The following is a 25,638-nucleotide window of genomic DNA, read 5'->3' as shown; positions in this document are numbered from 1 at the left end:
GTACTCATGCACAACGTCTTCCTCCTTTGTTTTGGTAAATTAGAAAAAATAGATTAAAGTTAAATATTGAATAAAATATTGTTAGAATATATTTTTTTAATATTATTTTTGTTTTGAGATTTGAAAAAATTGAATTATTTATTTTATTTTGTGTAAAAAGTTAAGAAAGTTGTAATGATTAGATGAGATGATATGGGTTGATAATTATTGTGAAAACAAACGAAGCTACGTGGAGCTGTGTAGTGCATGGAAAAATTATGCATGCAGTTTGATTAAGGTGAGGTTTGGATACTGGATAGTGAGTTGAGATGAAATGAAAGTTGAATAAAATATTATTATAATATTATTTTCTATATTATTATTATTTTGAAATTAAAAAAATAAATTATTTATTATATTTTATATGAAAATTTAAAAAAAATTATAATAATTAGAAGAAATGAATTGAGACAACTCTAAATCTAAACCGGTTTAACAAAATAAATGTTTTCTGATACAATCCCAATTAAGATTGTGGTATGGGAAAAAACAGTTATAGCTTAAAATCCTCTATATTTTTTTCTTCTAATTTCTTACTGTCACTTTCAATTTCAATAGAGTGATAAAGCAACACTTCACGATAATAAGACTGATACAAGCAATTTATTAGGTTGGATTTATAAAAAATAATTTCCAACTCTTTCCAGTCCACGATTGACTTTACTACCCAATTGTCCTCAAACACGTCGGTATCCTCATTCGTTACCATGCCCTCCCTCGAAGCCCACGTGTTAACAGCTCAGCCGCCCACAAAACCATCTAAATCAAGTCCAACTAGAGACTTCGCAAGGCCCCGAGGCTTCGTCTCGCGTTCGGACATGGCGACCTGGCTCGCGAGAATAATCGTGACATCTCCGAAATCATGCTCTCTCATTCAGAGATCATCGGCGGTCGTGGGCCTCGGTGGGTCCATGCCTAGGTGGGCCTCTTCCTCCTCCTCGTCTTCGTCTTCGTCTTCGTCATCGTCATCGTCACCGTCTTCTTCTTCGTCAAGTAACTCTCCCAAGGCAGAGAAGAAGCTCGTCGACCGTCTATCGGCCGTTATAGACGCCGTCAATGACCGCAAACTCCCTCCAGAACTTAGAGGCCAGCGCAACTCCGTCAGGTCCTCTCCTCCTCATCCATGTTCTCTTTATTTATGTGCGCGAATGTTCTATTTCTCAATTTTTAAGGTTTCGCAATAATTCTACAAAATACGGGCTTCATGGCCGATGTTGTGGTTTGAGGATAGGAATTTCTTCTATTGGTGTCAAGAATATGAGAGTGAAGCTTTGAAATTCCTCAAAGATTCATAAAAAAAAGGAACTTGGGTTTGCCAAATTTATCGTATTTTCGCCCGGTTTGGTTTGTGCCCACATGGAACATTGTTCTGTGGTATACACGTAACTAAAAGGATCTGGGTTCCGTGTGATTCAATCGCTTTTTGAATATTTAAGATTGTGGACTTCTTTGATTTTGGTGCTTTAGAAAACAAAAAAACCTAAGAACCCGTAAGTTTGTATCTTTGAGTTTGTGCCATGCAATTTTACTTTTTATCCATCACTTTTGTGGTTATTATTCAAGGCAGGATTCAATCACACATGAAACTCATTTGTGTAATGGGTATTCTTTTCCGCTAACACAAATTCCGGTGTAGTATGTGACACTGTTATCTCTCTGACCATCATTTGGACAGATCAGAGATTGATATAATAAATGTTGTGGAGCAAAGAATATGGCACTCCATGGAAGAAGGCCAGTTCGAGAACTTACCAGGGAAAGGAAAACCCCTTAACCTTAGTACGAATCCTCATGCCGACCCAGCTGAAGACACCTTGTATAGAATCCTCTCAAAGAATGGCTGTGCACCGGAGTGGGTTGAACTTAACAAAGAGATAAGGAGTCAAATATCTGAATGGAGATCGAAATTGAAAAAAGCTTGGGCAAATAGATGCAATGGAGATCACTCTACTTGGATTGAGAGTTCAGAGGCTTTAAAAGCGCAATTGCGAGATATCAATAATAAGGTGAGTCATCATGCACCCTCTTGTGTGCGAGAGCCAATCCTTAAGAGAGAGGGGTTCAAGATCTGAATCTCTGATACTGAAAACTCTACTAGGAGCAGGAGGCCAACTTCTTCTAGTACACAAGTGTGCTGGTCTCCGTTTTGACATGCTTGTCAACATTCTTGAGAATGCAGCATTCATCTTCACGTGTATTGTTTGGTTTGCTGCGACCAAACTGATTTCTGCAGTCAAACTGCAGGGATTTAGTCCGGTACCTTAGTTTGTGCACGAAGAACTACGAAATGTGCTTTTGGATGTTTGCTATAAAAATGAAATTGAATGTGTGCATGCAGGTTTTCCGGTATAATCTTATTGTTCCTTTTGGCCGCCAAATGTTTGGACTAAAGTGGGAGAAAGAGATGGATCGCGTCAAAGAATGATATCTCTTCAGTCTTCACTGCCACTTTGGATGAAGTGGGAGGACAGGATTCACTTGGAGGAATGCTAGATATCGCTCTACTTTAAGCTTGAAATATACACGCAGCTACTTGTAAAAGAAAATTTATTATTTTGTTACCAATTTTATGCCTTTCCTTGTTTCTAGAGTAGCTGTATGTTTGTTAACGACTGTTGCCCTTATGCTCATTTAGGTCCTGCCCAATACAGTTCACGTAATATACATAGACGTGTGTGTAATTTCACTATTTCAGTGAACAGATACCTTTTAGGTGTGGTAGAGATGAGTAATAATAGCATGCAGTGGCTTGCCTGTTGGAGTTACCAAATGATATTATACCAGAAATTCTGTAAGAAATAGAATAACACCTGTAAAGGTCAAACCAGGATTACTTTATTTGTTACCATAATTTTTTTCATAATTCATACAGCGCATAGATCGAACAGAGGAATTCTTCAAACAAATAATGAAATTCCTATTAACAGCAGTGTTGGGCTGGATATGATAAGAATTGACGTAAATGATATACAGGAAGAAAGCACACAAAGAAACGATCGAAAAGTGATGTTCCCCAAATACACGAGTATACAACAACGTCTCCGTATCAATTCAACCAGTTGATGTTTTGGCTGCAAGGTGGACAAGTGCACGCCTATGGTAAGTAGTACGAAGCTTCTTGTATTTCTGGACAAAGGCCCCAAGATCGATTTCCCTCTCTAAGAACTGTCTGTGCAGGTATTCAGATTCCTCCTCCGTCTTATTCATTGCCTCTGAAACAATTAAGCACGTATTTCATATCTCTATTGAGGCATTTTTTGAATAAACTCAAGCTTGCGCAGAGTAATGGGAAACCAACAATGTACTACCATTCTCCAACAACTCAAGCTTTTATTGTGAGTGAATACCTTGAAGCCTTTGGAGAAGTGATGCAGGGGAATAGAATTTCAAACTCTCTTCCTTTTTTCTCTCGAGCTCATTCAGTTTCTCCTGAGCAGCAGCCAACTCTGTTGTCCGGATTATTCTGCACTGTAACATACAATCAAGGGGAGAAGGTTCATCAATCCATTCGCTATATCTTGAACAATAAAATGAAGGATGAGACTATAAGCTCACCTGGGTTCTAAGCTCCATAATCCGGGGTTCCTTCTCTAAGTTCTCCCCTGATATAAAAGATGGTAACATTTAAGATCTCTCTCACTGCAGTTGGACTGGGTAAACACACATTAAAGAAGTGCATAAATTGGGAGAGGGGAAGGGAAAGGCACTCACTGGCAAGCTGCAGAGTTTCCTTGCGAAGTTCATCTCTTAGCTGATGAGCCATAAAAGCAGGAGAAGGGAAAAAATTAGAAGACATGGTGAACTAAAATATAGGGAACAACAGAACTACCGAAAAAAAGCCTTCATAATGCATAAAGAACATCAAATCCAAAAAGCGTCGGGAACAGCCTATCCTAGTATTATTTGAATAGCTTTCTGATCTGATCTTATGCTGTGCATGTATGTTGTCAGATGCTTGCATTTTCCGTGTATGGATATCCCTTCCTCTAGATTTTTGTATTACGCCACACATACAACTTCAATTGTTTAAGCCATGAGTACAACCGATTAAATTTATTCTCGGTTACAAAGTTAATAGTATGTTGCTTTATCACATTCTTGTCATCATAATATATGTCACTTCAGCTGGAAATTGAAACTATAAAATACATTGTGGTTGCATCTGATGCCCAGCCAAATACGAAGAAACCAAAGGTCAGACCAGTAAACAAAAGTCCAAACATCCGACCAAAAGTCCTGAATTTGACCAAGGTATTGCTGGCCCCAAAAAAGTTGATTGGCATGTCACAAACATCTCTGTTTTGATTTTGATGCAAGGGAATTTTTTCAAGTTACTCCAAAAATAGTCCTCTCTGAGTATACATTACCCTAGGGCTGTACAGAAACCGACGGCACCGGCAGCCACCGACGCGAACCGATTGGCTGCGTCAGGAACGGGTGGAGAACCGGTCGGTGTGCGGTGGAAATTTCAAGAAACCGACGTTCAGCGGTTCGGTCACGGTTTGAAGCTGGACCGGACCGCTGAACCGACCGATATAATAAAATCTTTTTTTTTTTAATATACCCTTATCGAAAGGACGCCGTTCCACTTAAGTTTAAGTGGAACGGCGTCGTTTTAGTTAATAAGTATTAGAACAGATGCTAGAAACGACACCGTTTGGCATTAAATCAAACGGTGTCGTTTTATTATGGACGTAAAAAAAAAATAATAGTCTGAAACGACGCCGTTCCACTTAAACTTAAGTGGAACGGCATCGTTTCGATAAGAGTCTTCTTCTTCTTCCCGAATCCCCTTCTTCCCGAATTTGCTCCTACAACTCTCTCTCTCCTCTGTAACTCTCTCTCTCTCCTATGCATCTCTCTCTCTCTCAGTCTCTCTCATTATTCTCTTAGTAGAACCGCCGAGAACCGACGCCGACCGAGAACCGTCAGAGAACCGTCAGAGAACCGCCTCGATCGGTGTCCTCCTCCCCATCGAACGGTTATGGTCGGCGCCTCCCCCATTTTTCTAGACATCGGTCAGCGTCGGTTTTGCCCAAAAACCGCGCCGACGACTTCAGTTTTCACCCCTACATTACCCCACCACCTGTATAAATCATACATTTCTACTCATGCACACTTGTAGATTTCATCAAAGCAAACGCCAGTAATATGGGCAAGCCAGTTATCTGCCCTGACCTTTACATACTCTGGGTGGAATGTGCAGTGGCATTCATTCATCCCCACAAGAATGCATCTCTCATCATAGCCATGGTCAAATTATTGCAGTTTGAAAGACAAGTGGCCAAAATGAGGAATAATTTAAATGCAAGTGTTCAGCAAACTGGATTTAACTAGAAGTGTTTGGAAAACTAGACTAAGGAACATACAAAAATTCCAGATCTGAATGGATTTGCAGTATATTGGAGAACCAAAACTGAGAAAATTCGTGAGATTAAGAGAGAGCATGATCCACAACTTACATTGTTTTGAATTTTCACTTGATCAAGTGAAAGTAAAAATTGATGGTATGCATTTTTGTCCGATAAAAGCTTCCTCAAATCATCAACACTGAACAAATTGATCAACAAAATAAGGAAATAATAGAAACTATAGAAGTAAAGTAAGTATGAATCTTATAATAAAATGTGGATTAGTTAACCATCTTTATGTGATGTGCTGAAGTGATTAAGAGAAACAAGCTTCAAATCAATGTAATCCAAGCATGTACTTTATTCAGATTTCAGTCACAAAAATTAACAAAAAAAAAAAAAAAAAAAAAGGAATATCTAGCAAGAAGCTCTTACTATTTGGGCAATATATATATATATATATATATATATATATATTAACACTTATAAATCATGCAATGAAATACGATTAAGAAAACATGCATTACACAGAGAGAACTTAATAGACCCAACATATAAATTATGCGACATAAAAAGTATAAAGAGAAAAAACTATTTCATTCCTTTTCAACAATCTTTAGACTATACAATATTAGAAAATGAACGATTACAAGGAGCAGGCCCTAATGGCATACAATTTAGCTTCCTACACTATACATATATTTGAAATTTCCATTAGTTGAGAGCGTGATGCTTGACAAGCCCAAAAGTGTGTCTAACGAGACTCCCCTTGTTCAGATTGCAAGCCATATAAAGAAATACAGGTAACCAAGAATCATACAGTAATCTAAGAAATAAGGATAAGAACCATGTCCTTGGCGTCCTTCCAGAAGAACCAACATATTTCAAAGAGCAAATATATAGTTGATGAAATTTGTATAGAACATAGAATATAAGAATAAAATGGTATCTTAAAGTACCAGGAACCTACCTTTTGTCCTTCAAAACAGCTATAAGACCCGCGGCTTCAGTAGGCGACACGTTTGATGGTGAGTGTGGCCTGTCTGAAGGCCTATGCGAACTGAAGCTGCCAGAAGAAGAACTACCTGGTGTTCCTGGACGAGAAGAGCTCGGGGAGCTAACCACGGACGGAGGATACCAAGACTGAGAAGAACCATCCTGTGGACGTGACTGAGATTGTTGATCCTGAGATCCCCTGCAGGTATAGAAGGTTGAAGCTCTAAACGAATAGCATACAACTATTGAAAACGAAAAAAGAAACAAGCTCTATCCTTGTTAAACGGCATCAAGACAATATGTATTTCCTGAGCAAGAAGAAAACTGCCAATTAAGTATGATCGGCGTTTTTATACGCGAAAAGTTCAGATGAAGATGTGTAACAAAGCAGGAAGACCCATCATTCAACGTATCATCGTCTTATTCGAAACGTAACGACGGACTAAACCTTAATTTGATTAAACGAGGTGAAATAAATTAATTTCTAGGAGCTTCAAGAAAACCCTAATCTCAATGAAATTAAAATCCAAATAAAGGAAACGCAGAGACGAAAATACCAAAACTTGAACATCGGGAGGAGGAGAAGAGAAGAGAGGCCTCGATTGCCGGTTAAATCAATCTACGAGAAATCCGAAGCGAGGGGAGTTCCGAACGATGTAAACAAAACGATCCGTTGTTTCTCTCTAAGACTTTCTTTGTAGCTTTCGCTACGCGTCGTCCCTCGTTACAAGTAAATCATTTAAGAAAGACTCTCGGGTTGTTGGATTATGGGTTGGGTGTGTTCAGCGCGGGAGGTCACCTGGACCCGTACCGTACGCGCGTTGAGCAAATTAGAGCCAATCCTCTTATTCTAATGGGCCGAATAGACAAAGCGAGGTGAGATTTTTACCCAAGGAAAAATTTGGCAAAGTTTTAGGTCTAGTTTGGTACTCAATTATTTTCATTTCAGATATTTTGAAAATATTTTATTATTATTTATTATTTTATTATTATATTTTATATATTTTTTATTACTATTTATTATTTTATCATTATTTTTAATTAGTATTTATAAAATACCTCATAATACTTCATTACTCAAACACATCTATAAATTTTGTATAAACCTTTTTAAAAAATACGATCCACTAAAAAAGAGAAACTCAATTTTCATGGAAGATTTCACTGTTGCCTTACATTTTATACTCATAATGAAGTGGAAAGATAGCAAATAAACATTCTGACTCTACTCCTTCACTTGGTTAATTAACTATTAGAGAATTGATGAACAATTTGAAAATCAAGTTAATTAATTAAGGAACCATTTATATATATATATATATATATATATATATATATTATATTATATATAAATTGAGTGACCTCATGATCTATCTAGCCAGGCACCTAATCTGTGGATGGCGGGCCAGCTGAAGGCGGCTTGCGATCATGCCATCTCCAAAGATGCAACGATCTGCGAAAGTGGCTTTGTGATGAGATAGATGATGATATTGCATGCAAATACAAGCCAATTGCTGGAAATAACCAATTATTATTCTTATTTAAAATAATAATAATAATAATAATATTGAAAATGATTAATCTTATTGCTAAAGATCTAGTGGAGAAAAATGAAAGGCGACAAAGCAAGCAGCAGGTAGCTGGCGCGCATCTTAATTGTTTATTCCTGGGAAGCAAAGCACCCTCTCATAATTATCTACTGGATCTCATAAATTAATAAATTAGTGCAACAGTTTTAAAAATTCTTAAAATAGATTCTTAAATATTCGTCCATTAATATATATTAGGAGCAGCTTCATCAATATTTAAAACGCCATTGCCAATTTAAAGCTATTTATGTTTCATAATTTGCAAGTATTCACCAACTAAATAGATTAAAGCAGCTAAATTAACTTATTTGATCGTATTAAAGTTGCAATGATCCTCATCATTTTCTTTTCAATGGTCCATAATTTGAATGGTTACCATCAATATTCTTCAATGAAATGCATGTGGCAACATCTCATCTCATTTTATTTTATTTTATTTTATTCATTCAAAGTTCAGTCACTCTCTTGTTTACATAATACCCATTGATCTCCTTTGACATGACATGCTGCCTAAAATGATCATCTTATTTTGCCTACATAATACCCATTGATCTCATGGTTGAAAAACTTGACCCGAAACACATTACACACCCATTACGCTTTAAATAAAAAAACACCACACCCATCAAAGGAAGCCTCTGTTGGAGACCATCAACTTTTCAGTTTTCACAATTTTGGGCTAAGAAAGAATATATATATATATATATATATATAATAATAGTTGGCACAATAATTGACAGTTTTTTATCGAGTTTTTATTTTTATTTTTATTAATTTTTTGCAATTTGTGGGTTTTATTATATAAAGAAACATAGATCCAATTGACTTTTATTTTGAAAAAATATAAAGCATAAAATATAAACAAATAATAATAAAATTGACAATTTTGGTCAAATAATTGTAATTTGTTATGCCCAATAGCATAATCCAAATAAATATATTCCACAACTTTTGACATCATCCGTTTCAATACGCGTACCTATTTAAGAAGGAGAAAGCAAGGTGTAGGGTCCACCTAAGAATTGATGGCCCGGATTATGCCACGTGGGAGGTAAATACACGTGGCAAACAAGATGGGCGTGGATTTCTTATGAGTGAACAGCTCTTGGAGCCTATGCGTAGCCAAGTGGCGGACCTCGTGCCAATGTAGAGACGCAAGGAAAGATGCAAAGTAGCGTAAGAGCCAAAACCCACCTATCTCTGTCTGTTAATCCAACGGCTGTGGGTAAACTCCAGCCACAGCATCTGCACTCAGCCGTCGAGTGCCTAGGCGATGCCGCATTTCCTTGTGAGACAGTTACCCAGTCCCTTATTCTTGAGCGTTGTTGTTTTGTTCTAAGTCGTGGGTCGTTTAGCTCCCTCGCTCTCTCTCTCTCTCTCTCTGCAAGTCCCTCCGTGATTTCTCTCACTGTGGTATTACATTGTCCTGATCCGGTGAACCCAACAGACAAATTCACATTCTACCAGATACCCATTTTTGTACATCCATCTCTGCTAATGGTATACTAATCATTCTCTCTCTCTCTCTCTCTCCCCCTCTCTCTGAATGCGTAGCATTCTGTAAGTAATCACTCTTTCTCATTGCCATTTTTGGTTTTTTATTTAAAAAACAGGACACAATGTCGGTTCCTCCATGGCTAGAACCATTGCTAAGCACTTCATTTTTCTCCGTCTGCCGGGTTCATAGAGATGCCGCAAGGAGTGAATGCAACATGTTTTGCTTAGACTGCAATGGCGATGCTTTTTGCTTTTATTGCCGTTCTTCAAGGCACAAGGATCATCATGTCATTCAGGTATAGTATAATATATATATATATATATATATATATATATATATAGCTAGGTAGTCACATTTCCATGCATCAATATTTTCAAATAACGCAATTCCTTCAATTATTAGTTTATTTTCTGCTTCTGCAGATCAGGCGATCTTCATATCACGATGTGGTGAGGATTGCAGAGATTGAAAAGGTATTGGATATAAGTGAAGTTCAGACGTATGTGATAAATAGTGCCAGAGTTATGTTTCTGAACGAGAGACCTCAGCCAAAAGCTGCTAAAGGGGTTGCCCACATCTGTGAAATCTGCGGGAGGAGCCTCTTGGACCCATTTCGTTTTTGTTCACTTGGCTGTAAGGTTAGCATTTTTTCTCCATTCCCTCTATAGCCTCACACATTGTTCTCATCGATCATCAACATTATTCCCAACTCATCCTATATATATATTGCCATACCCATCAGTACCTAATATGATTTATATATATATATATATATATATATATATATATGACCCACGTTCACAGACCTATCACCCTCACCATCGGTATCATGATACCCCATCGGTGATCATTACAAGCTGCTACCATATTATTCATATGCATATTATATAGTGCATGTATGTAGGGAATGCCATGAGTTGCATCACATGATATCAATATATACGGCCATTAGCATCAGTATCGCCATGATCCAGCAATTCGCATATATCATCATCGATCATCCTCACCATCAGGTATTAAATGAATTAGCTTGTAGGAATAAAGAGAAATGGGGATTCAAGCTTTAAGTTAGAGTGTAAGGATGAAGAGCTAGCAGTGGAAAGAAGGGAAGGGATAGAGAGGAAACCAGTCTCATCAAGAGATCAGGAAGAAGAATTGCGTGAAGGCAAACAACAAGACATTTCCCCGTCCACGCCTCCTCCACCTCCAGCTTCTACTGGAAGGAGATCAAGAAAAGGCATTCCTCACAGGGCTCCCTTTGGATACTAAATAATATTTACTTACTTTTTATTAAAGAAAAAGTACATTTTTATGAAACCGGCCAACTTATCTTGCACGACCGACCGACCATGCATTTGGGGTCTTTGTCCGGAGTAAGTCTTGGGTGGGAGGGGGAGGGGAAAAGATGCACAAGAAAGTATTCTCTTTAGGGGGAGGGATGGGTCCCAACCTAAAAATTCTCTCTTGTGAAGAAGCAATAATGCAGAATTGTTATTGATAGTTGCAAGGTGTACATGTCATTAACAAATTAAAAAGCAAGTCTTCGTGGAGTCCGTTTTATAGTTTCCAAAGGGCCCACCACCCACATGGGCCGTTTACATAAAGAAACAAACAGCTTTTTAATTTTTAATTTTTTTTATTGTTTTTATATTACGTGTAATGTGCAGTTCAACTTTGTAAGAGCGAGCGAGCGAGCGTCACCCAGTTTGGACAGAATCCATCAATTATATACATAGTGTTGTTTTACCATTTTAGTTTTCTCATTTTCCATTTTTTTTTTTTTTTTTGTGAGTCGGAAATAGGTCGAATTCAAGATCTCTATTTTGAAAGTTTGGATGTTATGCCAATAGCCCATATGCCTTTGGCATTCTCATTTTCTATATTGAAGAATGGTAATTTTGTCAAATATTATACGCACCCATGGCCATGGCATTGCATTTATAAATTATAATGATGAATACTTGGATGATCGGGTCTTCCCATGAGCTAGCTCAGCCTCAGGGGAGGGGACAAAGTTTGAGTATATAATAAGGATACATGCTCAATGATTTAAGGAGAAAAGGGCTTTGTGAGTCGTGACAGACCGACGCGATCGAGCATCCATTCGACCAAAAACTAAACCAACCGCAGAGATACAGCACAGTTTATATATAGTAATGACCAACATACATTTTTATAAAATGTTGAAAAGCAAATTAAGCTTGAGATCAGAAATGTACGTGTCACCAATTCAATTATTGCTTCATTATTGATATTAGACAGACCAAATTTAACTACTTTGCCTACCCAATTGTCGAACCACTGATGAATCCACCCAATTCTACCTGTCCAACAGCCTTCTTCTCTCTCTCTCTCTCTCTCTAGGCAAATAACTAATTAATATAATAGATTCAGTAATATTAATTACAAATCTCAAATAGATAATTCTCACATAAGCTATTTGCAAAACAGTAAGGGCCGTTTGTTTTCGAAAATGAAATGAGATGAGTTGAGATTAAAGTTAAAAAATTGAATAAAATATTGTTAGAATATTTTTTTTAATATTATTTTTATTTTAGAATTTGAAAAATTTAAATTATTTATTTTATTTTATATTAAAAATTATAATAATTAGATAAGATAAAATCAGATAAAATAAAATATTTTCTAAAAATAAACAAGACCTAAATCTTATTAAAAAATACCATTGAGTAGACGAGAAAGAAAGTCAAATATCACCCGAGATCAAAACCTCAGGCCCATCAAGCACGCACAAATGCTATGCATTGCCCAACACTAATCCTGTGAAAGTGGGTTGTGGTTTAATAGGGCCGACTTTTGTGTCAACAACAAGGGCCTTTCATGGCGTCGCAACTCAAGTTAGATCGATTTATGCTTGAATTCCGGAGTACACGTGGCAGGCATTCTTGGCTGCATTGTGGGAAAGCTTTTGAAAAGTTTCAGGTGAAAATACTGGGATGAATGAGCTTAATGTTATTCCAAAAACACCCACGATAATAATAAATACGGAATAACTATTTTAAAAGAATTTTTTTAGAGGTGCTACTTATAATCTCCAAATCATATATCAACATATGATTTATTATTTTTATCATTACATATCAATATATATGTATTTAAATAAAATGATAAAAATAACAAATCACATATTAATGTGTGGTGTAAGGAATGATAAGTATAATTTTAACTTACTTAAAATTTGTTGTCGAAACAAAAACCTCTATTTTTTTGATAAAAAATTTTACTCATCATCTTCAAAACATATAATTTTTTTTTTCACTTACTAAATGTGTTGGTATAGATGACAAGTAGAAAAAATTAAGTAGTTTAAGAAAAATAAATAATTCAATTTTTTCAAATCTCGAAACAAAAATAATATTAAAAAGCTATATTATAACAATATTATAACTTTATAATATTTTTTATTCAACTTTTTTTTATATCATTACTATTCATAAACTATCTTACTAGTATTCACAAAATTTTCATATCATCTCACTCCCCAAACTTGTCCCAGTTTTGTTTCGGAATACAAATCTTCTCATCTCATTTCAAAATTTTGTTTCCAAAGATCACTTCAAATACAAACACTTTTCAATTTTAAATCTTCAACTTATTCATCTAGTCATTATCTAATCATTACAACTTTTCCAAATTTCTAAATAAAATACAAAAAAATAATTCAATTTTTTCAAAATTCTAAAACAAAAATAGTATTAGAAATTAATATTATAAAAATATTTTTACTTTATAACATTTTTATTCAACTTTTTCTCTATTCCTCCCATGTAAAGTAAAACTCAATAAAATATCTTAATTTAAATAATAAGTATAATGCGTGATGTGTGGGATGATGAAGAGTAAAATTATGTGATTTTATATTTTTCCATAAAAGAAAAAGAAAATTGCTGACAACCATCTTGGCCTCTATAGTCAACTCTATGTACGCATTAAAAAATTATTAATGGTTTTTCTTCTTCTTCTTCGCCGTCGTAAATTCGTAGTCTTCAAGTTAGTTGAGTAGTCCATGATCTGTTTGCATTAAAGAAATGTAATCCAGCTTAGACAGCAAACGTGCTGTTAGATTATATGCATTTTGGAGTAGCAGCGCCTGCACCGCACCGGAGATTACATGATTACATGAGGAGCGTATAGGGCACAAACTAATCACCCACACTTTTAATTCTTTGAACTCTTCCTAAAGGAGTTGTGCTACTTTGTTGTTTTAGTTTAGCACTTCAAAGGCGCGTGAAAACGGTGGCCCTTCAGTTTTGTGAAGAAGAAATAGTAGTTTTTTTTTCATTTTTTTTTTTTAATTATCAAGATTGAAGTAAAAGAAAATGGTCTGAGGTTTGTAGTAGAGGTGACAGTATGTGATATGATCTGTTAACTCAACACGAATACGATACAATTTAATCTTAACGGGTTCAGGTCAAAATGGGTTGACCCGTTAAGACACATTACTTAATGGATTGATAACGGCTTAACCTGTTTTCATCCGTTATGACCCGTTAAGAAAATTAAAATTACAATTATACCCTTATATTTAAAAATAAAATTGTTGAAATTTTAATTTTGAAATTTTTATTATTTGGATTATAGTTTTAGACTTGTAGTTAGTTTTATATTTTTTTATAGATATTATGATTTTAACATTTATATAAAATTATACTAAATTTAACTAGATCAAACAGATTAATTTCAGGTATGTTTAACTAACTTACATAAACGGGTCAAAACATGTTGACATGACACGACTCGTTGTATTAATAGATCGTATTAGAATTTAAGATTTTGATACGATACACTTAACAGATCGAATTAGAGTTAACCCATATAATAATTATATTATTATAATATAATATATATGTCTTAATAATCCATTAACACGATTTTGACATTCTTGATTTGTAGTTTAAAGTTGACAATCCAACTCCAAGATACCAAAAAGTCATAGACGACACCTCATACTCGCAGGACTCCGTGGAATCCTTCACTTCCACGCAAAAAAAGAGGGCGACGTACGTTAGCCCCAACGGACTCACCACCACTGACAATTTCATCCTCAAAAGATACAACAGATACTGTAGCCATCTGAAATTCCTTTTTGAATCACCATGGTGTCCAAATGTCTCGCCCTCTGTCTGGACCATCTCCATCTCCATCCCCACCCTTCCATAACCTCTGCCACATTCCAAAATCCACGGCCCTCCCACTTACCCATCCATCCTCCATTCACGACAACCTTTATCACCAAATTTACGGTCACCCATCAGCGACTGCAGCCTTGTCTTCCAAGAACGAGTTGCTCCATTTTCACCCCCATGGCTAGTCCAAGCCAATCCGCTCCAAGCCCCAAGTTTGATGAATTTGAGCCCCATCCAACTCTTACCAATGATGATCTCAAACCAACTACATCCCTTGAGAGGACTTTTGCCTGGTGGGAAATGGCTTGTCTTTGGATTGGTCTTGTCGTGGGTGTTCCATCATACTACCTTGCCGGTAGCCTTGTTGATCTTGGCATGGCTTGGTGGCAAGGGATTGCCACAGTTGTTGCTGCCAATATTATTCTCTTAGTCCCATTAGTCCTCACCGGTCACCCTGGCACCCGATACGGTATTTCTTTTCCAGTCCTTGCTCGATCCTCTTTTGGAATCCGCGGGGCTCACATCCCTACTCTACTAAGAGCCTTGGTTGGTTGTGGTTGGTACGGCATCGAGACTTGGATTGGTGGCGAGGCAATTTTCCTCCTTTTACCAAAATTCCTCAAAGAATCAACCCTGTCTCAGGTTTTACCTTGGCTTGGTACTTCCCCTCTCGAATTTGCTTGTTTCATTACTTTTTGGCTAGCCCAATTGACCATTGTTTGGAAAGGAATGGAGGGAATCAGAGTGCTTGAGAAGTACTCGGCTCCAATCCTAATTATACTCACTTCTTGCCTCCTCATTTGGGCTTATGTCAATGCTGGTGGTTTTGCGTACATGCTGTCCTTGTCCTCTAGGCTCTCCTCCTCACAGTTTTGGTCCCTCTTCTTTCCTTCACTCACCGCGAATATTAGCTTTTGGGCCACTCTTGCACTCAACATTCCTGATTTTACTCGATACGCCAAGACCCAGACTGATCAAATCATTGGTCAGGCAGGTCTTCCAATCTTCATGGGGGCATTCACATTTGTTGGCCTGGCCGTGACCTGCTCCACCAAAGTAATATTCGGCCGAGTTATCTCCAACCCAATCCAACTTCTTGGAGAAATAGGAGGATTCACAACCATGATCCTCGCTATTGTTGGGATTAGCTTAGCCACCATCACTACCAATATTGCTGCCAATGTTGTGGCTCCTGCCAATGCCCTCGTCAATCTCAGCCCCTCAAATTTCACCTTTAGAAGAGGAGCTCTTCTGACAGCATTGCTGGGAATTGCTTTTCAGCCCTGGAGACTTCTTAAATCAAGTGAGAGCTTTGTTTATACCTGGCTAGTTGGGTACTCTGCACTGTTGGGTCCAATTGGGGGCATACTATTAACTGATTACTATCTTATCCACCGCACAAATTTGAGTATCAAGGACTTGTACTCGTTGAGTCCTTGTGGGGCTTACTATTATTCGGGAGGCTATAATTTGGCAGCAATGGTGGCCTTGGTCCTTGGGATTTTGCCTGTGATCCCTGGTTTCCTGCAAAAGATTGGAATACTATCTTCAATCCCAGAGAGTTTTGGTGTCATCTACAGCAATGCCTGGTTTTTTAGCTTCTTCTTTGCAGGTTTTCTCTACTGGATTCTGTCCTGTTTAACGGGAAAACAAAACAAGTCCCTACCTGTAGATCCCTTTCTGCCTTCTTCTGCAAACTAAGTTTGTTCTAGTACCACCTTTTTTTTTTTTTTTTTTTCTTTTTTTTGGACATTGTAATTAATTTGTGTATACTTTGTAAACATTTTTAATGCCACTTGATATCCAGTCTTTAGCTTTTTGTTCGTCTGTGACGTCCACATCCTTAAGTCGTCAATACGTTGTCACCTTGAATTTCTTGTTGTCATCTTAAGGAGTTCGATCTTACGATATTTTAGAGGGAATGATTAAGTTCTGCGAAATGGAAGAAACCTTATTGCTTGGTAGCATTCTTACTCGAGGAAGATGGCTTTATAAACTGAACTACTACTTGTCTGCTATCTCTGTTGGGTTGGGCCTACATTTTGACTGCACTTGCTGTGAAGTGGTAGTGGGCTCTAACGGGCTTCAGATTCAATATCTGATTTCCCAAGCCAGTGGCTTGGAGCCCAGGGAATTGTAACTGGATCTAGAATCCTCTTGCAGATCTGTTAAGCAGGCTGGTCAGCCTATGACATCAAACAACCCAAATCTTTCCCATGGGCCATTACAGCTGCGGCTGCCACGTCTTGATATCATGAAGAGACAACTCAAGGAGGTGGAATATCGAAAGACACTTATAATTGAGTAATGTTAGTATTTGTCCCTTTTATCATTATTTTATGATGTGATATTAAATAATTAAAGATTATTTATTATGTTTCAATTACGGGTTTATTATTTAATATTACATAAAAAAATATTGAAATGATGATAATAAAAAAGATGATAAATAGATTTTTTCTTTATAATTACATAAAAAAATCAAGAGTTGGGTTTTAGAAAATATTATGCATATCGTGTATATAGGAAAAATTATGGGATATTGGGAGCATCCAAATTAAGGAAACCGATGGAAGATTTGAGTTCCAAAAAGATCATGTGTTGTTCTAATTGTATATAAAAAGTAATTAGAAAGGATAAGATTAGCAGTAATATAATGAAAACAAGAAACAAAAGAACAGGCTGGACTTCCATACATATCGTTTCGATCGGCCAAAAGCTGATTGGGACGTCCAACTAGGCCGTCTTCTTCTTGCAAGACTTATGGAAAAGACCTTTGTAGAGAGGACAGATGAGTAGTGATGATATTCTATACTAGCCTCTAAGATTGCTGGTCATTCTTCAACTCTTATGTTAATTATATATGCAGGTATTCAGTATCAAACAGCTGGTGATCTAAAAAACATCTATATTATGGCCAATGAGTAATCTCGTCTATTTATATTAAATAGTATCTTTATTCTCAGACAAACTTTTGGAGAGCTAAGAGTCATTGTCTTTTTGGCTTTTAGCTAGGCATTGCTACTACAAGTACTACTTATCAACATTATTGTTTTGTTTGGACATAACCCTCGACGATGTCTGGCCATTACTAATTATTACCAGAGTTTTTTAGTTTTCGTGGAGTAATTCCCATTGCTAGAGTCTCTAATTCCTTCACATTTTCATTTTTCACATCCGGAAGTGAGATTGTCATGCACCCACCCCACCAAATATATATGAAAATTGAAATCTCAAAAAAAAAAAAAAAAAAAAAAAAAAAAAAAAAAACAGAACAATAAATACAAAATACTCGGAGTCCGACACAGAAATATCCACGAAAGGATCTGAGATGTGAGAGGCGAGAGATCAGGACATAAATAAAATAAGGTATATTACGTGTACGCCACATACAATATTGAGGAGCTGACGTGGGGCATGAACGATGCAACGAATGAGGAATAAAAGGACAGAGCAAAAATGGGTGGCGATCGAGCAGAGGACACGGACGGAACTTTAGACCAGCTTGGCACCACCCCCCCAACCACATCAGGGTCGTAGCTAGGCCGAGAGAGGGTGGGACCTACGGTCACCCGTGCTTCACAGTAGACCCCATACAATGAAGAAAAATTAAAATAAAAAAAGTTGGCTTGGGGTAGGAGAGGAGACAGATCAGACCCACGAACTTATTATTTTGTATAATTAATATTTGGAAACTGCTTAAATTTTTGTTCTCAAAGGCAAGAATAAAACAGACCCCTAGTTTTGCTGTAATCCACTAACGAATCTAACAAGGGGCTAAACCACAAAGAAGGTAGTTGTATAATGCGCGCGCGCGCGACATATATATATATATATATATATATATATATATATGTATGTTCGTTCGTTCGATCTCCTTCTTCGATCCAACGTTAATTTAATTTTGAATAATGATTCTTATTATCTTAATTATCATCTTTTTATATTAAATTATTAAAAATTATTTATTATATTTTATTTATAAATTTATTATCTAATATCATATTATAAAATAATAAAAAGATGATAAAAAAATAAAAGATAAATAGATTTTTTCACTAATTTTATAAATGATTTGACATTTTGGAAGAGGGACTCGAGACGCGTCGTTAAATGACGTGAATGCATACATAGTTGCACACGCACGTTTTTAATTAATTAAGATTATTCATGTACTAGTGCGTGTTGGTGTTAAATTACTATATGTACAAAACTTTAAACTTAGAGGTGGTCAACAGCTAGCTGTTATCCAATATAAGCATCATAATTTTGATATCTGCACCGAGGACGATGATGATCATGTCTTGCTTTTTGATTTCCTTTTTAATTAATTAGATAAGATATATAAGTACCAATATTATTCGTTGGAGTTAATCTACTACTATAAATATTCTTAATATTAATAAATATGACATAATGCTTAATAAGACGGTAGTATAATGTATAGAATTTTTTATATATATATATATATATATATTAGGGAACAGCCCGATCGGGTGCGTTAGTCCCGGGCTGCACCTGACATAATAATTTAAATAAAAAAATAAAAAATTCAGTAATTTATTTGTCTAAAGAAAAAAATATAAGATTAAAAAAAGATAAAAAATCAAGATTAAAAAAATCTAAATTTCAACAAAGTATGAGCATTGGTCTATATCATTATCTATTTACTCTCTATATAATAATAAAATATTATTAATTTAATAATTTTTTTATCACATTTTATAGTTCTACTAATTAAAACATTAATAATAATTATATTCTAATCAAATTAATAATTAATATTATATATTGAGTGTTTTAAGTATTTTATTAGTTAAATTTACTTAAAGTTGAATTTTACAATGATAATGCTCTAAAGCGTTTATGTTCTAAAGAGTAAAGTCACTTTAATTTTGTTATTAAAAAAAATTAAAACAAAAAGAAAAGAAAATGAGTACATTGTCAGAACAAAAAGAACATAAAAAATGGACGCAATTCATGTGCACCACGGGGATATTAAAGTCATTTTGATAAAATATTATTTTTCATTAAATTCTACAAATGAGCTACACGTCAAATGGTCAAATGTCTTAAAGACCTTTTAGTAAAACATAATCCTTTATTAAATTCTATAAGGGAGATACACGTCAAATGATCAAAAATTTTAAGGGCATTTTGATAAAACAAGACTTAACGGAAAAACAATAAAAGTTAACGGAAAAATAACAAAAGTTACTATTCAAAGTTAGATAGCCACTTATTATAATAGAGTAGATATATGAGTTTTGCTAGATACAAGCGGTTTGGCGCACCAAATTGCATATCAACACTAACATGACTTTTTTTTATTAAAAAAATTTTGAGAGAATGAAATGTCTTTTATCTCATGAAAATCATTCTCGTTTTTAATTCACAGCATTTCATTAAATAGATGCTTTACATGTCAGTATTAATGCACGATTTAGTGCGCGAACTCGCTTACAAGAAAAGGTTTCCTATATATATATATATATATATATATGCGTATTATCATTTTTTTTTCTACTGGAAAGGGAAGCTTTATAATTAACAAAAAATAAAAAATGATCCATAAGCAAGAGCGACGTTATTACGATCGATGCAGCGAACGTACGCTAGTATTATGAAAAAAATGTCGTCGCCAATGATATTTGCCAAAGGGTACCATTTGGGGTCATGCAACACGATGACAACATGGTATCTCTGAATGGGCATATCAACTTGATTCCATCTTTTATACGTGGCTTCTGTATGAGTATCAACTAAATAAAAGATAATCATCAACCAATTATTAATTATGCGACCCGCTAAAATGTCAACTGCGTGTGCGATATATCTAGCACGACAGGTTGTTAGGTTTTCCAACGTACGTACGCGCGCTAGCTAGCAGCTTGCCATGTTCGGGGAACTGATTTTCATGAGAGGAAGACCTGGTGTCCAACTCAGATCATGAGGTTAGCTAGGTTTTACGTACACATAGATTTGGTCCACTGTACATGCAAAAACATATATAATGTACGTACCTACGTAACTTTCTACCTCATGAATTAATTTAACCGATCGAAGAGTTTTGTAATTGAACGAAAAACCCATCAATTACGAAATTAGCATTGACGATACATCATTTAAAAAATAAATCAGAGTGACACAGTCTTTTTAGGTGAAAGACAAATCAAAGTTGTTTAGTTAATTTGTTATGAATGAAGCTGCGCGCTACTGTACTGCTTGGTCATATCATGCGAAGTGTCATGTCATGTGTCTACTTATTAAAAAAATAAAAAATAAAAAACAAAACACGAAACCGGCAGGAGGCCAAGCCTCCGTTTGCTTGCTTCCCAACCGACGGGAGGCCAAGCCTCCGTCTGCTCGCCTCTCTTCCTCCCTCCCTCACGTTGTCGACCACCATTTTTTACGCCGTCTCCAAAACCCCATTACCCAACAGGTGCTCGTTCCTTCTCTCTCTTCCCTACCTACATCTCCTCTGTTTGATGGCATGATACCTAGGAACCAATTTGATCCAACATCTATTGGCCGTCTCTTTTACATTCTCGGTATAGAGAAAAGCTTTGTACTTTCACAAAGAATCAAGGCAAAGCTTGATCTTCTAACTCCCGACTAAACCTTAATTTACACTCAAGTATTTGCCAAAGTTCATTGAATTCCTTTCCAATCTCTATGTGTACCCTAATTATTCTAAACACAATTCATTGGGTCCTGCTCAAAACTCCATTAATGGAAACCTCATCACCCATCTCCATCCAAAATACCCCACTCCAAGAACTCCCAAAGACATCCCCTAAACTCTACAAAAATGCTTTGTAACCACACACACGGAGGCCTTCGCCACGCTTCGTTCTCCTTCCTTCAAAGAGGACATCTACTTCGTTTTCAACCTTAAGTCCTCTGAAAAGAGAGCTATGCAAGAACTCTAGTACAAGCTCTTGGCTTCTAATGTTTCGGATGCCCCATTGTGGGGTATTCCTCTGTTCGGAGGTGACGAGAAGGCAAATGTAGTTCTCTTGAAGTTTTTGCGAGCAAGAGGTTTCAAGGTCTAGGACGAGCTCAACATGTTGTTGAAGTGTTTATGGAGGGTACAGTTTGAAACAGATAGACAAGTTTCATTTCGTGTTTCCTTCACCTTTCTTTTTCAAAATAACTAGAGACGATACTACATCGAGTGGTAAGTTTGAGCAGTCAAAATGAGAAGACAAACTAAACTACATACATATGTATATTATATAGGGCGATAAACGATGTCTAGTCAAAACATTAATTCTTCATTATGTAATATATTAATATCATTACTCGTTATAGGCATGCAGTCAAGATTGGTGTGAAAGATTAATGAGGCCATGTGTTTGGACTCTGGTTGTTGGCAAACATTTATTATATAGTTAGCACTTAATTAGCAGCCAGAAAAGTTAAAAAAAAAAAAAAAAGTTTCTTATAAGAAAGCGACGAAAATTCCGACTATCTATATAATTAATATTGTCAATTAAGGGACTAATAATACTTGGTGGCTTTTAAGACGGAGCTAATTTCATGTAATTTGCACTTTTGTGATTGTGATTATTAATTAATACTATAATCGAGCTGAGTTTCGATAACAAAATCAGGCACAAGCACACCTCGAAAATGAATCATGATGATCATATATATAATGCTCTCAAACATTGCCCAAACTTAGCTCGAAGCATGAGTTGAAATTGAGCCAACTGCTCAATCAAGCTCAACTCAATGATTTTCTTTTTTAAATCTCTTAATTATCTTCTCATTAAAAAATAAAAAAGTTAAAAAATTAAATGAATCAAAGTTACAAATTTTTATTGATTTACCTGTGATCATATATCAAAAGTGTATATAATTAATAATGCTATATTCCAATTTCAAGATAAAAACAAAAACCTACAAACAATTTACAACCAAAATAGAAAATAAAAACATTTTCAAAATTTTTAATTTATATATTATTACTTTATAACTAATTTATATATACACACATTTATATATAGAACATATTTTTATTAATTTATGTGAGTATTACGATAAAAACGATCGAGTGAGCTCACGAGTTAATTAGTTGATCATCTTTATATTAGCAACTTAATTTGTAAATATAAATCTAAATAGAATTAAGTTTTAGATGAATTGTATTATTTAATAATTGATTATATTTTAGTATTCACGAAAGACTTATATTAATTTAACCAAGCATGAACCTTTTTAATGGAATTGTTCACCGAGTAGTCTTGATTACATTACACCCCTAGCGTTGTGAGTTATAAGGATCAAATGAATCCATATTAACGTCAGTACGAGATCTATGGAGAGTTTTAAGATAACGATGTTATATATGGATGTTTTTAATGTTTCTATATATATATATATATATATATATATATAACTGGTGAGGATGAGCTGCACGGCCAATTATAGTCAACCATGGTATCCTCAATCCTGCCATATAATATATATAACACACTTTGATTAATTTGTAATAATATTTAGGGCGGAGAAAGAGAGCTGTACCTATAAGTTTGGTTAGGTGCTGGCTAGAAAAGAAGACCAAGCTTTTTAAAGTTGAAGTCTCTGGAGTCCGGACTGGAGCATGCATGCCATGGTGGTGGGTTCTCCTTGTCCCTACCACCAGCTCGTGGTCTGACTGATTTTTTGTCAACGGGTCGTTAAATGGAACGAGTCCTTGAAATTCACGACCGATCGAACCCGAAGCTGGTTTCTCAGAAACTGCTACTATTCTTCCCCGCTCGCTCCTCTGCTATATATACTCCAAAACCTTATCAGTATAACCGCACTTCATTTCATTCTTAGTCTCCGCATATCCCTAGCTATTATCTTTTCAAGACCTCAAGTTTGGTATATATATATATTTATCCAATCAATACTCTCTATCTCTAGATCTCTCTCTCTCTCTCTCTCTCTCTCTCTCTCATACACACACACAGCGTTTCTGGCCAAAAAGAAAATACATGTATTCAAAGCTTATATAATTAATAGAACACAATTTTCCTTAACCCTGCACAAATTCCAGGTTATTGTTCCATGTCTCCTGCGATGGCTGTAACAACTGAAAAAAAGGAGGAGAATGATACACCAGAAAGCGAGTACCAAAAAGGAATAAAGCACCTCTGGGAAAATGGCATAAACAGAGTTCCCAAGAAGTACATATTACCCCCCTGCGATCGACCCAATACTGAAGGCGGGGTGCTAAATCATGTATCCGAGCAAAATCTTAAGCTGCCCATCATTGATTTCGCAGAACTAATGCAAGGTGCCAACCGGCCTCAAGTCCTCGAGTCCCTCACTAATGCTTGCGAACAATACGGTTTTTTTCAGGTATGGTTTTGAATTGTTTATAAATTACCATGTTGAAACCAAATTGTAATTCGACCTAGTTATCTCAGTCGACCACACTGACCCATGTCAATGTTCTATTAAGAATAATGCTTACTTCAAATTAAATTTAAATTATAAATTATAATATTGCACGCAGCTGGTAAACCATGGCATTCCAAGCGATGTTATAAGCAGCATGATTGACGTTTGCACAAGGTTTTTCGAGCTGCCATTTGAGGAAAGATCAAAGTACATGTCTTCGGATATGCATGCGCCGGTCCGATATGGAACCAGCTTTAACCAGAAGAAAGATAATGTGTTTTGTTGGAGAGACTTCTTGAAGCTAATGTGCCATCCCCTATCAGATGTTCTCCCACATTGGCCTTCTTCTCCTATGGACCTGAGGTGAGAGTTTACCTACGTACCTTAGCTTCAGCCTTCAATTATTTTTATTTTATTTTTTGCAGCCCTTTCTCTCTTATATATATATATCTTTCTTTCGTTTTTGTGGCTCATAATCGCTAGCTAACCTGTACACGTACGGCTTTGCGGGAAACGAATAGGGATTGACTTTTGCAAATGAATTACTACGAGTCCCATTACTCATGAAGTTAAATATAAAGAATAATTAAGTACTTGCTCCTAGTTGTCAAGCATCAATGATATCTATTACATGCATGTATATGTAAATATTAATAATTTGAGGACCAATCAAGATGCTGGTTCATGCTTTAAACAGGAAATTGGCGGCTACCTACGCAAAAGAAACCAAATACTTGTTTCTAATGCTAATGGAGGCCATTGTGGAGAGCTTAGGACTTGTGGGAACCGAGGATGAGAAGAAGACAGAGGAAGAAGAAGATCATGACATATTAAAAGATTTCCGAGATGGAAGCCAGTTAATGGTTGCCAATTGCTACCCGCCATGTCCAGAACCCAATTTAACCCTAGGAATGCCACCGCATTCCGACTATGGATTCCTCACACTTCTTCTCCAAGATGAGGTTGAGGGCCTACAAATACAATTCCAAGAAAAATGGGTTACTGTCCAACCAATCGCTAATTCATTTGTTGTCAATGTTGGTGATCATCTAGAGGTGGGTCGTAAGTACATGAAAGTGCACGAAATCCAAAAAATATATATAATTAATTCAAGTAGTTTGTTAACTGTTGATTCAATTATATTTTAATTTGTCTCAGATATTTAGCAACGGAAAATACAAGAGCGTTTTACATAGAGTATCCGTGAACCCTATGAAACCTCGAATATCGGTGGCTTCTTTGCATAGCCTTCCTTTCCAGAGCATGGTTAGGCCGTCGCCTAAACTGATCAACGAAGCAAATCCAAGGCGTTTCAAGGACACCGACTTTGCTAGTTTTCTCGACTACATTTCATCTTCTGAGCCCAAGAGGAAGAATTTCTTGGATTCTAGGAAATTATTGGATTGAGGCTATATATATATATATATATATATATATATATATGAGAAGTACCGATCAATTAATCCAGATCTTTTTTTTTTTCTTTTTATCTTTAAGCTAATCCAGATCTATATATCGAAACGGATTAGACGCTTGTATGTTGACTTTCGTTGCAATCAATTATGTATCATTGATTACATGAATGGAGTTAATGTATTTTTATTATCACACAGTCTCTCTCT

The 25,638-nt window shown here is 35.9% G+C and overlaps 5 protein-coding genes across 7 annotated transcripts; 4 read left to right on the top strand and 1 right to left on the bottom strand.

Moving 5' to 3' along the window:
* The first annotated feature begins 799 nt into the window (after positions 1 to 799).
* LOC121265449 (dnaJ homolog subfamily C member 28) lies at positions 800 to 2,728 on the top strand. The gene is made up of 3 exons (XM_041169087.1): positions 800 to 1,144; positions 1,715 to 2,045; positions 2,378 to 2,728. The coding sequence occupies exons 1-3, from the start codon at positions 858 to 860 to the stop codon at positions 2,462 to 2,464; spliced, it is 705 nt and encodes a 234-aa protein (XP_041025021.1). The 5' UTR covers positions 800 to 857; the 3' UTR covers positions 2,465 to 2,728.
* Positions 2,729 to 2,852: 124 nt separating this feature from the next.
* Positions 2,853 to 7,175, bottom strand: LOC121265454 (vacuolar protein-sorting-associated protein 37 homolog 1). The gene is made up of 7 exons (XM_041169094.1): positions 6,944 to 7,175; positions 6,361 to 6,585; positions 5,502 to 5,589; positions 3,751 to 3,790; positions 3,595 to 3,641; positions 3,387 to 3,507; positions 2,853 to 3,251 (listed from the first exon to the last, which is right to left on the bottom strand). Exons 1-7 carry the CDS (start codon positions 6,955 to 6,957, stop codon positions 3,091 to 3,093), a joined length of 696 nt encoding a protein of 231 aa, XP_041025028.1. The 5' UTR covers positions 6,958 to 7,175; the 3' UTR covers positions 2,853 to 3,090.
* A 1,957-nt stretch (positions 7,176 to 9,132) lies between these two features.
* Positions 9,133 to 11,189, top strand: LOC121265437 (protein RGF1 INDUCIBLE TRANSCRIPTION FACTOR 1-like). 3 transcript variants are annotated; one of them, XM_041169072.1, is made up of 4 exons: positions 9,133 to 9,475; positions 9,589 to 9,768; positions 9,896 to 10,111; positions 10,503 to 11,189. In XM_041169072.1, exons 1-4 carry the CDS (start codon positions 9,140 to 9,142, stop codon positions 10,740 to 10,742), a joined length of 972 nt encoding a protein of 323 aa, XP_041025006.1. In that variant the 5' UTR covers positions 9,133 to 9,139; the 3' UTR covers positions 10,743 to 11,189. The 3 variants fall into 3 exon arrangements, with proteins under 3 accessions (XP_041025006.1, XP_041025007.1, XP_041025008.1); XM_041169073.1 differs by having other exon boundaries at positions 10,510 to 10,652; XM_041169074.1 differs by having other exon boundaries at positions 9,158 to 9,263.
* Positions 11,190 to 14,482: 3,293 nt separating this feature from the next.
* Positions 14,483 to 16,585, top strand: LOC121265380 (purine-uracil permease NCS1). Its single transcript, XM_041168992.1, has one exon. The coding sequence runs from the start codon at positions 14,591 to 14,593 to the stop codon at positions 16,319 to 16,321; it is 1,731 nt and encodes a 576-aa protein (XP_041024926.1). The 5' UTR covers positions 14,483 to 14,590; the 3' UTR covers positions 16,322 to 16,585.
* A 6,581-nt stretch (positions 16,586 to 23,166) lies between these two features.
* Positions 23,167 to 25,638, top strand: LOC121265424 (probable 2-oxoglutarate-dependent dioxygenase SLC1). The gene is made up of 6 exons (XM_041169051.1): positions 23,167 to 23,494; positions 23,670 to 23,974; positions 24,132 to 24,379; positions 24,714 to 25,071; positions 25,175 to 25,484; positions 25,523 to 25,638. The coding sequence occupies exons 2-5, from the start codon at positions 23,681 to 23,683 to the stop codon at positions 25,421 to 25,423; spliced, it is 1,149 nt and encodes a 382-aa protein (XP_041024985.1). The 5' UTR covers positions 23,167 to 23,494; positions 23,670 to 23,680; the 3' UTR covers positions 25,424 to 25,484; positions 25,523 to 25,638.

The sequence above is a fragment of the Juglans microcarpa x Juglans regia genome, chromosome 5D (genome assembly GCF_004785595.1).
Source record: "Juglans microcarpa x Juglans regia isolate MS1-56 chromosome 5D, Jm3101_v1.0, whole genome shotgun sequence".
NCBI classification, from domain to species: Eukaryota; Viridiplantae; Streptophyta; class Magnoliopsida; order Fagales; family Juglandaceae; genus Juglans; species Juglans microcarpa x Juglans regia.
This window is presented reverse-complemented; position numbering and strand designations above follow the sequence as displayed.

What these genes read in the sequence shown, in the direction of transcription:
- LOC121265424 (XM_041169051.1), top strand. Translation starts at nt 23,681, where the DNA reads ATGTCTCCTGCGATGGCTGTAACAACTGAAAAAAAGGAGGAGAATGAT. An exon ending in AACAATACGGTTTTTTTCAG is followed by an intron (nt 23,975 to 24,131) that starts GTATGGTTTTGA and finishes TATTGCACGCAG; the next exon opens with CTGGTAAACCATGGCATTCC. An exon ending in ATGTTGGTGATCATCTAGAG is followed by an intron (nt 25,072 to 25,174) that starts GTGGGTCGTAAG and finishes AATTTGTCTCAG; the next exon opens with ATATTTAGCAACGGAAAATA.
- LOC121265380 (XM_041168992.1), top strand. Translation starts at nt 14,591, where the DNA reads ATGGTGTCCAAATGTCTCGCCCTCTGTCTGGACCATCTCCATCTCCAT.
- LOC121265437 (XM_041169072.1), top strand. Translation starts at nt 9,140, where the DNA reads ATGCAAAGTAGCGTAAGAGCCAAAACCCACCTATCTCTGTCTGTTAAT. An exon ending in TACATCCATCTCTGCTAATG is followed by an intron (nt 9,476 to 9,588) that starts GTATACTAATCA and finishes TTTAAAAAACAG; the next exon opens with GACACAATGTCGGTTCCTCC. An exon ending in AGGATCATCATGTCATTCAG is followed by an intron (nt 9,769 to 9,895) that starts GTATAGTATAAT and finishes CTGCTTCTGCAG; the next exon opens with ATCAGGCGATCTTCATATCA.
- LOC121265454 (XM_041169094.1), bottom strand. An exon ending in AAGTGAAAATTCAAAACAAT is followed by an intron (nt 3,791 to 5,501) that starts GTAAGTTGTGGA and finishes ATGGCTCATCAG; the next exon opens with CTAAGAGATGAACTTCGCAA. An exon ending in GGAAACTCTGCAGCTTGCCA is followed by an intron (nt 3,642 to 3,750) that starts GTGAGTGCCTTT and finishes CTTTTATATCAG; the next exon opens with GGGAGAACTTAGAGAAGGAA.
- LOC121265449 (XM_041169087.1), top strand. Translation starts at nt 858, where the DNA reads ATGGCGACCTGGCTCGCGAGAATAATCGTGACATCTCCGAAATCATGC. An exon ending in GGCCAGCGCAACTCCGTCAG is followed by an intron (nt 1,145 to 1,714) that starts GTCCTCTCCTCC and finishes TCATTTGGACAG; the next exon opens with ATCAGAGATTGATATAATAA. An exon ending in TGCGAGATATCAATAATAAG is followed by an intron (nt 2,046 to 2,377) that starts GTGAGTCATCAT and finishes GTGTGCATGCAG; the next exon opens with GTTTTCCGGTATAATCTTAT.